Here is a 12,887-nt window from a genome sequence, read left to right as displayed (position 1 = left end):
TGAGGAAAACTTTGCCTCTCTACGGCCCACTGGGGACTGTGCCTCATTTGATATTGAACTCCAGGAAACCATATTGAAACAAACTGGTATTTGACAGAATGAATAAAAAGACCTTTGTATTCTTGTCTTTTTCTAGGAATTGGGGCTTGAGGGATATTGAAAAGTGGTGTTATTTCTATTTCATCCTTATAGTTAGCCTTCTCTGAGGAAATGGCACATAAACACAGAAAGTCCAATTTATAAAAACACATTTAATAAATGATTCCTTGAGGAATATACTGGAGAGTCTGTTTTTGTTCAGGCACTGTGAAAGCTCTAATACCTGTAGGGGAGAATGGAGATGAGATAAAGGTTGATCTTCATGAAATCTTTTCCTTTATTAAACATTCCTGTGGAATTAATTGAAGCTTTGTTTTTTCAGGAATAAAGGGGACCATTATGCATTTATTGCTGGATGAATACACTCAATTCGCAGTTAGTTATACCTTGGTACCAGTATGAACTCTCATTATTTACAGTGGATTATCTGTATTGAAGCTGATCTGAAAAAGATCAGTTTTGAAATCTCTTGTCATTATAATCTGTTTTCTCTGCTTTAACCTATTGTATCATCTCTGTTGACCCTTAATGAGAAGTGAATAAATAGCCTTTTAACACAAAATATTTATATTTTTAAGCTCAGAAGGAGCTGCTCCAAATTCAAGCTGTTTTATAGTAAGAAGTGCAGAACAGGAAGTTATGTAGAAAACTCTTCTCCCAAAGGAAAGAATGTCAGTGATCGGATTTTCATTTTGGTAATATTTGCATAGTAGTTTCAGAATCATATGGAAAATTTTTACAGAACAGTCCATGATAAGCCAAACATAAATTAAAACTAAAGTTACAGCAATACTTTCCTATTCTGGGAAAGCTTAAGCATCTTCAGTCCTAACAACAGTTGATTTTAAAAACACTAATGCAAGACTCTGGGACCCTTGGGGAGGAGTGGGTGCTCTGCATTTACTGTGGCTCCCCAAAGAGGTTCTTTCTGATGGCAAACAGATGGAAACCCTATAGAGAGGCAGATTTCCGCTGCAGCTATCACAGGGATATACCGTGCCTTTGAAATGACATCAGCCAGGAGGAAATCAGTGACTGGAGTTTCAGATTTCATAGAAGGATTTTGCTTTGCTTTTTGTGGGCCCAAGGATGGCAGGCGGAGGCAATAAATTCTGTCTTAGAACCTCTCCTGGTAGATGTTTAAAGAGATTGTATGAATAAATCAACTGTCCCAATCCCCGGATGTGATAGGGACTATCCGGTTTGAATTTGAATTTTTTTCATCTTTCTTATACAGAACTGGTATAAGCCAACAGCTCAGAATAAGTTGGGCCTGATGGGTGGAATGCAGAGCTGGTGGGGATTATCAAGAACTAAAGTATTTATTTTTCATGAAGTTATTCCTATAACCAGGTTTATGACTGGAAAGGGCCAAAGCTGAAATACTGCAGTACATAGATTAGCATTTCTCACCAGAGAAAAGATGAGGTTGCCTCAGTTTAACACGTAGGTTTACTGTTCATGAATAAATACTGCTGTTGTTTCCATTTTCATCTTTATTCTTCTATTATTATTGCGCTTTTACTGAAACAGTCTTACATGAATGTGGAGGAAATTCTGAAATTGAGGAATATGTTTTCTGGATGAGTCACTATACACATTCGTGTTTATCTTATGATTTTGCCAAAAAGCAGTGAGCAAGCCTTAGACTTAAGGCAGTTCATTTGGGTGGGGCAAAACAATTCTCATATACTTGTACATAAGTGAACGTTCACCCGAGAATACGAAGGCACACCCACTTTCACGAGTAGCCACTGCAATTTCAAAAGGCTGGATGAGCAGTTAATACTGATGAAATCAAGGTTTCAGGCAATGTCTTTACAAAGGTCAACTAACTTTGTCCTGTTCACTGGTACATAAGGAGTGGCACTGGATCTCAAGGAAGACTGGGTGACTAACAGGGATTTGCATAAAAATTCATCGCCTCCTGGACAACACTCAAAATGTATGACCTAAATATGATGAGTGTGGTCTGTGTGCTTTTAGACACAAGTAACAGAGAAATCTGGCTCAAATAAGTTTAAACAATAAGATAATTTATTTTTTTTTCCATTTTGAAGGAGACCCAGAAGTAGGTCAGGCTCTAGGATAGCTATTACAATGGCTTAAAGATGTCATCAAAGACTCAAGTTCTTTCTTTTTCTTTGATATCTTCAAAGTCACTTTCACCCTTAGACTGGTTTCTGTCATGGTCGTAAGATGGCGGCAGCAGATTCAGATCAACAATACACAGAGAAAGAGTCCTTCTTACATCCTTTTTGTTTTTTTAGGAGATGAAGGAAACTTTCTCAGCAACCCTTCAAGAGACTTCCCATGCCTTGGAAAAGATTGGTTCACATGGTTATTTCTAAATCAATCATGAAAAGGGGAGTTGCAACAATGGCCTTAGATCAGTGGTTCTCAACCTTGGCTGCATTTTGAAAGTTGAGAAAAATACTGATATCTGGGTCCCATTCTCAGAGATCCTGGGATGCAACCTGGGGCACTGAGAGTTTTAAAAGGTGATTTCTAATGTATAGCTAAGCATTTGAGAACCATAAATTTAGACCAAACTTCTGGAGGTGGGGGTAGAATAGGGGTAGGGAATGGATATTGGATTATAAACCACCATAACCATTAAATTTTATTGTATTTGCAATGTAAATTTTAAAATGTTAATATAGAAATCCACACATGGGATTGGAGTCAAGTTTGGAGGAATTCATATTTATAGGGAGACCTGATGAATGTGGTCCATTTTAGGAGAACAAATTAGATGCATCCAAAGCTAATCAAAACCATTTATAAGAATGGTTATGATATTAAATAATCAGCAGCAATGAACGTAGTAAAAGTCGTGGCTCTGGAAAACGAAATGCTTAGCATTTTATAGGGTCAGAATAATTTGGAAAAAAAAAATCTAAGGAGTGAATGAGGTCTAGTGGAAAGAGCACAGGAGCTGAGCCGGAAGCCCTGGATTCTGATTCTGGCTTGGCTACTATTTGCTCTGGGGCAAGTTGTATTAATGTCTGTGAACCTCAGGTTTCTGATTGAAGAGGTGAGCTAGTCCAAGCCCCGGGCTCATTGTTGCAGATGCATTCCAAATGTTTATCATAATACCCAACTTGTAACTTAAAGAATCTATTTAAGTCATATTTACAAATACTGCAGAAGAATGCATTTATGGTTTTCCATTTTATAGTCCACACTATTATTTCCAGAATAATTTTACAGTTTTGCCAGTCATTTCATTATAAATCTCATATACATTGTCAGAAAGTCTCCTTAGTTTCTGAAAGGGGCTAATAACTACTCTCAACATCTTGGTCAGATCATGTGTAGCTCATGACCATTCTTTGGCATTCTGTTGAAACAGTTTATATGTAATGAATCAGTACGAAAACAAAAGACCTGGAAACAAAAATGCTCTACTAACTACTTTTTCTTGTAAACGCACAAAACAATGGCATTCATTGGCATATGTAGGTATCAGGTATTTCCTCGTAACAGAATTCTTTTTAGCAATGTGTTTTTTTTTTAAATTGGAGTATAGTTGATTTACAATGTTGCATTAGTGTCAGGTGTACAGCAAAGTGATTCAGTTATACATAAACATATATTCATTCTTTTTTAGATTATTTTCCCGTATAGATTGTCACAGAATATTGAGTAGAGTTCCCTGTGCTATACAACAGGTCCTTGTTGCTTATCTATCTTATATATAGTAGTGTGTGTATGTTCATCCCAAGCTCCTGATTTATAAACCACCCCCCGCCACACACACACCACGTTTCCCCTTTGGTAACCATAAGTTTGTTTTCGATATCTGTAGGTCTGTTTCTGTTTTGTGAATAAGTTCATTGGTATCGTTTTAAAATTAGATTCCACATATGAGTGATATCATATGACACTTGTCTTTCTCTGTCTGACTTACTTCACTTAGTATGATAATCTCTAGGTCCATCCATGTTGCTGCAAGTGGCATTATTTCATTCTTTTTTATGGCTGAGTAATATTCCATTGTATATATGTACCACATCATCTTTATCCAGTCCTCTGTTGATGGACATTTAGGTTGCTTCCATGTCTTGGCTATTGTAAATAATGCTACAGTGAACATTGGGATGTATGTATCTTTTTAGATTATGGTTTTCTCTGGATATATGCCCAGGAGTGGGATTGCTGGATCATATGGTAGTTCTATTTTTAGTTTTTTAAGGAACCTCCATACTGTTCTCCATAGTGGTTGTACAAATTTACATTCCCACCAACAGTGTAGGAGGGTTCCCTTTTCTCCACACCCACTCAAGCATTTATTGTTCGTAGACTTTCTGATGATGGCCATTCTGATCGGTGTGAGTTGATACCTCATGGTAGTTTTGATTTGCATTGCTCTGATAATTAGCAAGGTTGAGCATCTTTTCATGTGCTTTTTGGCCAATCTGTATGTCTCTTTTGGAGAAATGTCTATTTAGATTTTCTGCCCATTTTTGGATTGGGTTTTCTTTTTTGACATAGAACTGCATGAGCTGTTCAGAGATTAATCCGTTGCTGGTCACTTTGTTTGCAAATATTTTCTCCCATTCTGTAGGTTGTCTTTTCATTTTGTTTATGGTTTCCTTTACTGTGCAGAAGCTTTTAAGTTTAATTAGGTCCCATTTGTTTATTTTTGTTTTTATTTTCGTTACTGTAAGAGGTGGATCAAAAAAGATATTGCTGCGATTTATGTAAAAGAATGTTCTGCCTATGTTTCACTCTAAGAGTTTTATAGTGTCCAGCCTTACATTTAGGTCTATGATCCATTTTGAGTTTATTTTTATGTATGGTGTTAGAGAATGTTCTAGTTTCATTTTTTTATATGTAGCTGTCCAGTTTTCCCAGCACCACTTATTGAAGAGACTGTCTTTTCTCCATTTTATAGTCTTGCCTCCTTTGTCATAGATTAATTGACCATAGGTGTATGGGTTTATTTCTGGGCTTTTTATCCTGTTCCATTTATCTATATTTCTGGTTTTGTGCCAGTACCATACTGTTTGATTACTGTAGCTTTGTAGTATAGCCTGAAGTCAGGGAGTCTGATTCCTCCAGCTCTGTTTTTCTTTCTCAGGATTGCTTTGGCTATTCGGGGTCTTTTGTGTTTCCATATAAATTAAAAATTTTTTGTTTTAGTTCTGTGAAAAATAATGTGTTTCTGTTATGATTTGATTCCTGAAGCTTTTGCTTTACAGTGTTAGTGTGTGACCATATCTTGAGATATATACACTGTATTTCCTGACTTAAAGAGGAACTAAATGTCTTCTAGTCTCCAAAGTATATATTCTCCTTTCCGTATATGAAGTGCATAAATTATAGGAGATGGCTTTGGAAAATTTGGAATAACTGGAACCAAGAGGTTGAGTCTTCCCAGAATAGCCTCTCACCATATGCAGCAGAGACAGAAGTACTAACCAGCCAGTAATTTCCTGGTGAGTCTTGACAAGCTTTTCTAGAGTCTGTGGACGCTCTGTGGACATACTTTTTAGAGCAGTTGCCGTGAGTGCTGGTGAAACCTTAAGTCATGTGTCTTTTATCTTATGCATTTGCCTCTTGTAATAAAATAACTGGAAACAAAATAATAATAGCAATAAATGCTTGCTCACATAGCTTACTTGGGTCCTGTTAGCACAGTGCAATTTTAGCCATTTGCTCTTTTGAACTGAGGTATCCAGTCATTGACAGTGATGTGCTTACTTTCACAAATATGTGCAAATTTCACTTTTGGACAAGGACTTGGACTCAGTGTACATGTTCACCTAATAATATTCACAATCAAGTTATTGTCTGGTCCTACTTTAACAAATGCTTATTTTTCATGATAGAAATATGTATAGAACTCTATTTTCTAATATTTTTTCCCTATGAAGGCAATTCCTTTTCTATTATGTACGTATTTTGTTGTAGACAAGATTTCAGTATGTGATGGATTAATCTTGGCCCAAATCCAAGGGAGGTGATTTAATTAAACAGCCAAAAGAACCTCAATTAATAGAGGGATTCAGGTATAAAATAATCTCCTCAAACTGCCCACACACAGCCTCCTACCAAGACAATATTAAAACAAGACCACATTATACATGATATAAAAAATATTCAATATAAGTATGATTATGGATGCAGAAAAGCAAGTATACACTAGAGTTCAGAGTATAATTAATTCCCAATGTCATGGAACATTTTAAATAATAAAAATATTGTACATCTTTTTCAGTCACTGTTTTTCTGTTGAGGTCAAAGAGAGTTTAAAAGAAAGTATAGGGGGCTTCCCTGGTGGCGCAGTGGTTGAGAGTCTGCCTGCCGATGCAGGGGACACGGGTTCGTGCCCTGGTCCGGGAATATCCCACATGCCGCAGAGAGGCTGGGCGTCCGGAGCCTGTGCTCCGCCACCGGAGAGGCCACGACATTGAGAGGCCCGTGTACCACACACACAAAAAAAGAAAGTATAGGAATTACTGCAAGGATACAAATAAAGCTCACTGTGTTCTACAAAATATACAGATCCAGTGTTTTAGGTGATTCCTTTCAAAATTTTCTTCTGGCTTTACTAATTTGAGAGTCACTTTTTATTGATAAATGTGATTTCAATTTGCAAAGATGCATGGTTAAATGGTTTCTAAAGTCACCTTGATAATCATAGTGCTAGCTTACCTGACACTTATCGCTAAAACGTTGGTATGCATATTTTATACCAGCTTGTGGTTTCAACCGCCAGCTATCAGAAAAGTGTCCCTGTAATTGACAAAAGGGAGAAAATAAAAGATAAAAAGAAAAAGGAAAGGCGGGGTGTGGTAAGGGAGAGAGATTTTTCATTTCTTATCTTGTGATACATTCTGTAGCAGTAAACACTACTACCTCCTAAATAGACCTTTTGAAGGCAAAAAAAGAAACAGCTCCAAAAAAAGCTTTATAAACTGGAAATTGTCCTCCTGCTCATTGTGGCTTTGTCCTTTTGGAAAGTCTGCATGACCTCCTTGTATTAAATAAAACAAGGGTGTGAGGACTGATGACTTGATTGAATGAGTTATTTACAGAAGTAGCTCTGGCATCTGTTATCCATTACTGCTGTTCTGTTAATGGCAGCAGACCTTTGATTAACTACTGAGATTTGGACATGAAGGGGATCCAAGGTGGGTTGTGAAGTAAATCACATAGCTAAAGCTCCGTTTCATCTTCACCTCAGTGTTCCTCTCTTTCCAGATTTCTGGCAAACCAGCAGTTGGAGGCCTCCAGGGGTAGGAGAGACTCTAATTATTTCAAGAATAATTGATTTTAAAAATGCATATTATAATAGCCTGTTAATAAAACTCCTGGAGTATATATCATTTATGTATCATTTTTGGTATATCATCTTGGGGAAGAATTAAAATCACATCTCCCCATCCCCAACAAATAGACATTAGTAGATAAACTAAAAGAGGGAAGTTAAGAGAATTAATTTCTAAATATTTACAAAATTCTTGATTTATGCACAACCATAGCAGAGAACGAGGACTGCCTTACAGTACATTCATAGCTAGAGCTGTAAGCAAATCTCCAAGTGAACAAAAAGACAAAAATGCAAATTTCTTAGTAGTAGTCAAAATGTTATAGCATCCAACAATAACAACAAACATCTACCTGAGGGGTTAATGTTTACTGTCATAGTCAAAATACCATAAAACATTCATTTATAATACAAATATATATTGTGTTCCTTAGTGACTTGTTTATATATTCAGGTCGTAAAAGAAGGCAACTTTCTTCTATATGACTTATACAGAATCAGATGTTATAGCCAGAAGTAACTGTGAAGAGCATCTAGTAGTTCGAATGATTGGGATCTCAAGGGGTAAATGAATTTCTTAAGTCCTAAAACTTAATTTTGGAAAGTCTGGAACTCATACCTTAGTCTTTTCATTATCAGTTTGGTGCTCATTTTCACCTATACTGAACACATCACAAAGTGTCCACACTTGATATTTGTTAGTATTCACAAGGAGGCACAACAATTCTGGAAAATAAAAAGTGCAATATGAAGGGAAATTTTGATTATAAAACTTAAAACCAACCAAGCAACCAAATTATAGAAGAAAAATGAAGTCATGGACCAAACTTCATACCTGAAAAAAACCAATTCTCATTCAATACTTCTAAAAGAGCTTAGGCCAGGGTCCGAACTCGACTTTGCTGAGACCCAGAAAGTTGAAGGACTAAAAAATGAAGTGGAGGCAAAAATTAAAGTGAGAATTGGTCTTATCGGACAGCACGGTCTGTCCTGAGATGGCGCAATGCACCTATATTTATTTGCTGCTTGAGAAATGGTCCAGCCATGGACCATTACATATTGGTCACCAGATGAATGCAAACATACCCACTTTAGCAGTTCTTTGGCTCATGCCACACCCTTTTCTACAGCCTAAAGTAGAATAGAAACTGCTATTTACGGTTACTTGCTTATACAAAGATGTCACTCTAGCAATTGTTGCTTGGGGGCAAGACCTGGTGACTGTTACTGGCAGAGAGAATGCAAAAGTGATTTAGCTCATACTGCATGCTCCCTACTCTTCTTAAAAAAATGGAAAAGTTCATCAAATAATATTTGTTATTATAATTTTAAGTGTACAGAGTTCAAATGTAACAACTGTAAAGTTGTCAAGGATAAATACAGATTTTTTAAATGTGTGAAATGGGAGTAACGAAGCTATTTAGATAAAAGCCATTATCAGACATTACTACATATTCCAACCTATAATCTCATGAATCAAAGCTTTTAACTGTCTGGATTCAACTGTGACTGTATTCTTTCCAATATGCATTCTTTCTTCTCCCAGGGGTTGTTCAGTAACAGCAGGTGTGTTGAGTGTGCATCCCAGTTAACATGCCAACAGGAAAACCAAAACTGTAAAATATTTATTTCTTTACATGCTCCAGAAGTTAATTTGTAATAGAAGGAACCACTAGGTTTGGAAAGGAGTCCTTTACTTGAGTGAGGACACTGTATGTTTTCTATACTTCTTAAGCAAATGGAAAATTTCCTCCAATGTACAGCATATTAATTCATTTAATAATGCCTTCAGAGTTTCCTTCCAAATATGAGACCATCACCATCAACTAGATAAATGGTACCAGCTCGGATAACAGGCTAGAGGATGACATAAATTCCAGCCCATGCAGTAGAAGTCACTATGAGCCAAATTCTCACACAGATTACAATAGAATTTCAGTACCCAAAGATGTCATGCTACAGAAGAATTATTCTCAGCATGCTTTATCTGGGCACCTATCTAGCTGTTTCCTCTGTGAAAGAAAAAGAAAATTATTATAGCAGGAATTCCTACTGTTCATCAAGAGCTATTAGGTTGATCCATGGGAATTGCTATTTTTATAGGCTGAAAACTTTCAAAATCAGCAATTTCATATGATTCAACCTAATGCTTTTGACTTTTTCTAAACCAGATCAAGTGAGCATGGCAGTTACTTTTATGAAGAGCAAAGGTGTAAGGGGTTGGGGAAACAAACAGTAAATCTCTTGTAGCTTACAGAAAATTAAATGTCTATGCAGAATGAGTGGGGTTCACAGTGAGAACCCCCAAACACTATTGAGTTTTGACTATGAAACTGACATTATGAGTCTAACAGATAAGTTTTCAGAATCCATTGATACCATTCTATGGTATGAGTAGGAGAGTTTGATAGGGTCATTGGAATAGCATAGAATATTTTTCCTTTTCCAAAAAGCTACAACATAAAAACAAAGTCCAGTATTAATGTGTCTTAAGTAGAAACAAGAACTAAGAACCAAGTTCTAAGGGTACTTGTTATTAATCACTGTTAAAGATCAATTATGCAAAGAGTAAGATTATACATTCAAATTATTCACAAATGGACACAAGAAAACCATAGAAATTTGTCAATTGTTTATTGTCTCCACACCATAGCACCATAGTTTTACTATGGCACAAGATTTCCTACTGAATCTTACAGATTAAAAAAAAAATTTAGAACATAAGGAATTCTTGTTAGATAAAGCATTACAATTGTATTGGAAAATTCTGCCAAGACATACTAAAATCTATGCAAAATGTATGCATTACTAATTAGTGTTACTTAAGGGTAAATTGTTGAAGTATAATGTGAAACCCTATTACTAATGTCCAGATGTTCTATACATTAACTGAGTTCTGGATTTGATAGTGCCTGGTCTCTGGATGATATAATCTTCTCATGCAGGATTTTTTCAGGATATAGCAAAACACAAAAGATACAATGGAGAGAGAACATAGGCATTACAAATACTATTAGACACACTTCCCCATTCATTTTTGAATTTTTCATAAATCCTTCTAGGGTTCAAGTTCTTTTTATTATAATTCTTTTGTGAGGTTTCTCAAAAGATACATCAAAATTATTTTAATTATAATTTTAAAGTGTACAAATTTCAACGTATCACAAATGTGAAGATGCCAAAGGACAAACACAGATAAAAGAGTTGCAAATATGTATAGTTAACAGAGCCATTTTGATAAAAGCCATTATTAGACATTACTACATATTCCAACCTATAATCTCATAAATCAAAGCTTTTAGTTGTCTGGATTCATAAGTGACTGTATTCTTTCCGATATGCATTCTTTCTTCTTCCAGGGGTTGTTCAATAACAGCAGGTATGTTCCTGCCGTAAAGTTCACAGTGTTCTAGAAACTGGACACATTCTTGAATAACACTGTCACGAAGCACAATCATGTGTTTTGACATGTTTTCTAGTAATGACAGGAAGCATCTTTTGGCGTAATACCAGGTATCAGTTCCCAGTTTTTTATTATAAGGTTCCAAGCTTTTGATAACCCGAGAAATACCAAAGTCATAATTACCTTTGGCACAATAGAGCGTCCCTATCACCAAATTCACAATGCAGAGATGGTAGATTTTCTTATCTGGGTCCTCATAGGAGAGCTGCTCTTCCTCCTTTTCAATCTTCCTCATCAACTCCTCGGCTTCTTCGTTTTGACTTGTCATAATATATGAAACACACAGGTTAGCCAGCACAATAGCACTGACATTCAGGATGTTGTCATAATGCTTCTTGACTATGGGCTCATAAAAACCTATGGCTTCTGTGTATTTGTTTTCCTGCATGAACAGAACATGAGCCACATTCAGCTTCCACACATCATGATCATTACAGAATTCCACAGATTTGCGGAAGATCTTTTCCACCATTCGATAATTTTCAAGGTCCCAGTAGATTTTGGCCTGGGCCATCAGCACGGGAATATACTTCTCAAGGGTGTCATCATATTCATTCACTGCCTTTTTGACAGCTTCATCATCTCTGTTGTGTCTTGCTTCCTGTACTTGTTTGGTGAGTCTCCGGAGCTGTTCAGTCAGCATCCCTGCTAGCCCATCAAGCTTAACAAAAGCCTCTTCAGGAGCTGTCTGGCAAGTGATCATGGCATCCAAGAAGTCATAGAGATAGGGTGTGAGGAACTTGTAAGTCAAATGGGCATTCTCTGCCAGGACATCTGCTGCCAGGTCAAAATACTCATATTTACAGTAGAGCAGCAACAGGTTGCCAAAGGTCTCTGGGGGAAAGGGATTCTGTTGGAGCAAAAACTGTAGCTTCTCAAACCCTTCTGTAGGCCTGGCATCCATGTTCATTAGCGCCTGGTTGTGCAGGGTCACAGGGTCTAACTCTTCCTCTGCTCTCGGAGGCATATCTGTGAGGGTTTCCTGGGCCACCTCATAGTTTCTCAGTTGGTATTCTATGGCGGCCTTGAGGTTGAAGGCTTCCACCAGAGCGGTCTGGTGAAGGACTAAGGTGTTGCCAACACTTCGAACATCAATGCCCTCAGTGGTCATGCCCACACCCAGCTCTGGGTGCTGGCGGATGCCGTGCTCAATAATGTCGGCGATATGCTTCAGTGCGGATGCATACTGCCGGCTGCTGTAATAGGCCAAAGCCAGGTTGTAGGAAAGGTCAGGCCGGTAGCCCGAAGCCTGCAAGGCAGCAGAGAACTTGGAACACGCGGCTTCATAATGCCCCTCCTTGTAGAGCAAACAGCCCAGGTTGACCTGGCCATCGAGCTCGTTCTCGCCACCACTGTCTTCTCCTTCCCCACTCAGTAGCTGCTCCACCAGGCTCCTGGCCCCGGGCAGATCGCCCTCACTGTACTTGATCGCGGCTTGGAGACGGAGGACCCGATTGTGGTAGGCGGGGTTGTCCAGGAGGAGGAAGGCGACGCGGGTGGCCTCTGGGTAAAGGCAGGCCTTGTACAGGGCCTGGGCCTGGTAAAGGCGGTACTGCTCCAGCTCCGGGTGCAGCTGACCCAGCTGCTCATAGCACTCGGCGGCCAGCGCGAACTCCTGCAGGCGGTAGTAACAGTAGCCCAGCAGCGACAGGCCGGCGCGGCTTCTCGGGCTCCGCTGGAGCTCTCCGCCCAGCAGCTGCACGGCCTCGGCGTAGCGGGCATCCCGGATGAGCCGGTACACGACCGCGGTGAACTCCCCGTCGGGGATGGGCGCACCGCTCAGGCCCGCCATAACCTTCTCCCCGGCTGTGCGTCCGTTACCACGGCAACATGCCAACCGGAAACGGAAGGCTGTCCGGATATTGCTTTGCAACGGAAAAACTCTGTAAGGAATATAAAGGAATCAGTGAGGTGAATCATTAAACTACTGTATTGGCCCTCGAAGACTCTGGGCTGCGAAGGTCGTGAGTCCAGCAAGAGAGATGAAAGGCCTCGTGGCAATTCAAAAACGGAAACTCTACTTCCCGGCATGCACTGGTCCGATGG

At 38.6% G+C, this 12,887-nt stretch overlaps 1 protein-coding gene and 1 long non-coding RNA gene across 2 annotated transcripts; both read right to left on the bottom strand.

The window, feature by feature from the left end:
- Nucleotides 1-285: 285 nt before the first annotated feature.
- LOC141279171 (uncharacterized) lies at nt 286-8,079 on the bottom strand. Its single transcript, XR_012333061.1, has 3 exons — nt 7,998-8,079; nt 6,763-6,843; nt 286-322 (listed from the first exon to the last, which is right to left on the bottom strand). It is a non-coding gene; the product is annotated as an uncharacterized lncRNA (long non-coding RNA).
- A 1,909-nt stretch (nt 8,080-9,988) lies between these two features.
- Nucleotides 9,989-12,887, bottom strand: IFT70A (intraflagellar transport 70A). Its single transcript, XM_004314832.4, has one exon. The coding sequence runs from the start codon at nt 12,631-12,633 to the stop codon at nt 10,639-10,641; it is 1,995 nt and encodes a 664-aa protein (XP_004314880.3). The 5' UTR covers nt 12,634-12,887; the 3' UTR covers nt 9,989-10,638.

The sequence above is a fragment of the Tursiops truncatus genome, chromosome 7 (assembly GCF_011762595.2).
Source record: "Tursiops truncatus isolate mTurTru1 chromosome 7, mTurTru1.mat.Y, whole genome shotgun sequence".
NCBI lineage: Eukaryota > Metazoa > Chordata > Mammalia > Artiodactyla > Delphinidae > Tursiops > Tursiops truncatus.
This window is presented reverse-complemented; position numbering and strand designations above follow the sequence as displayed.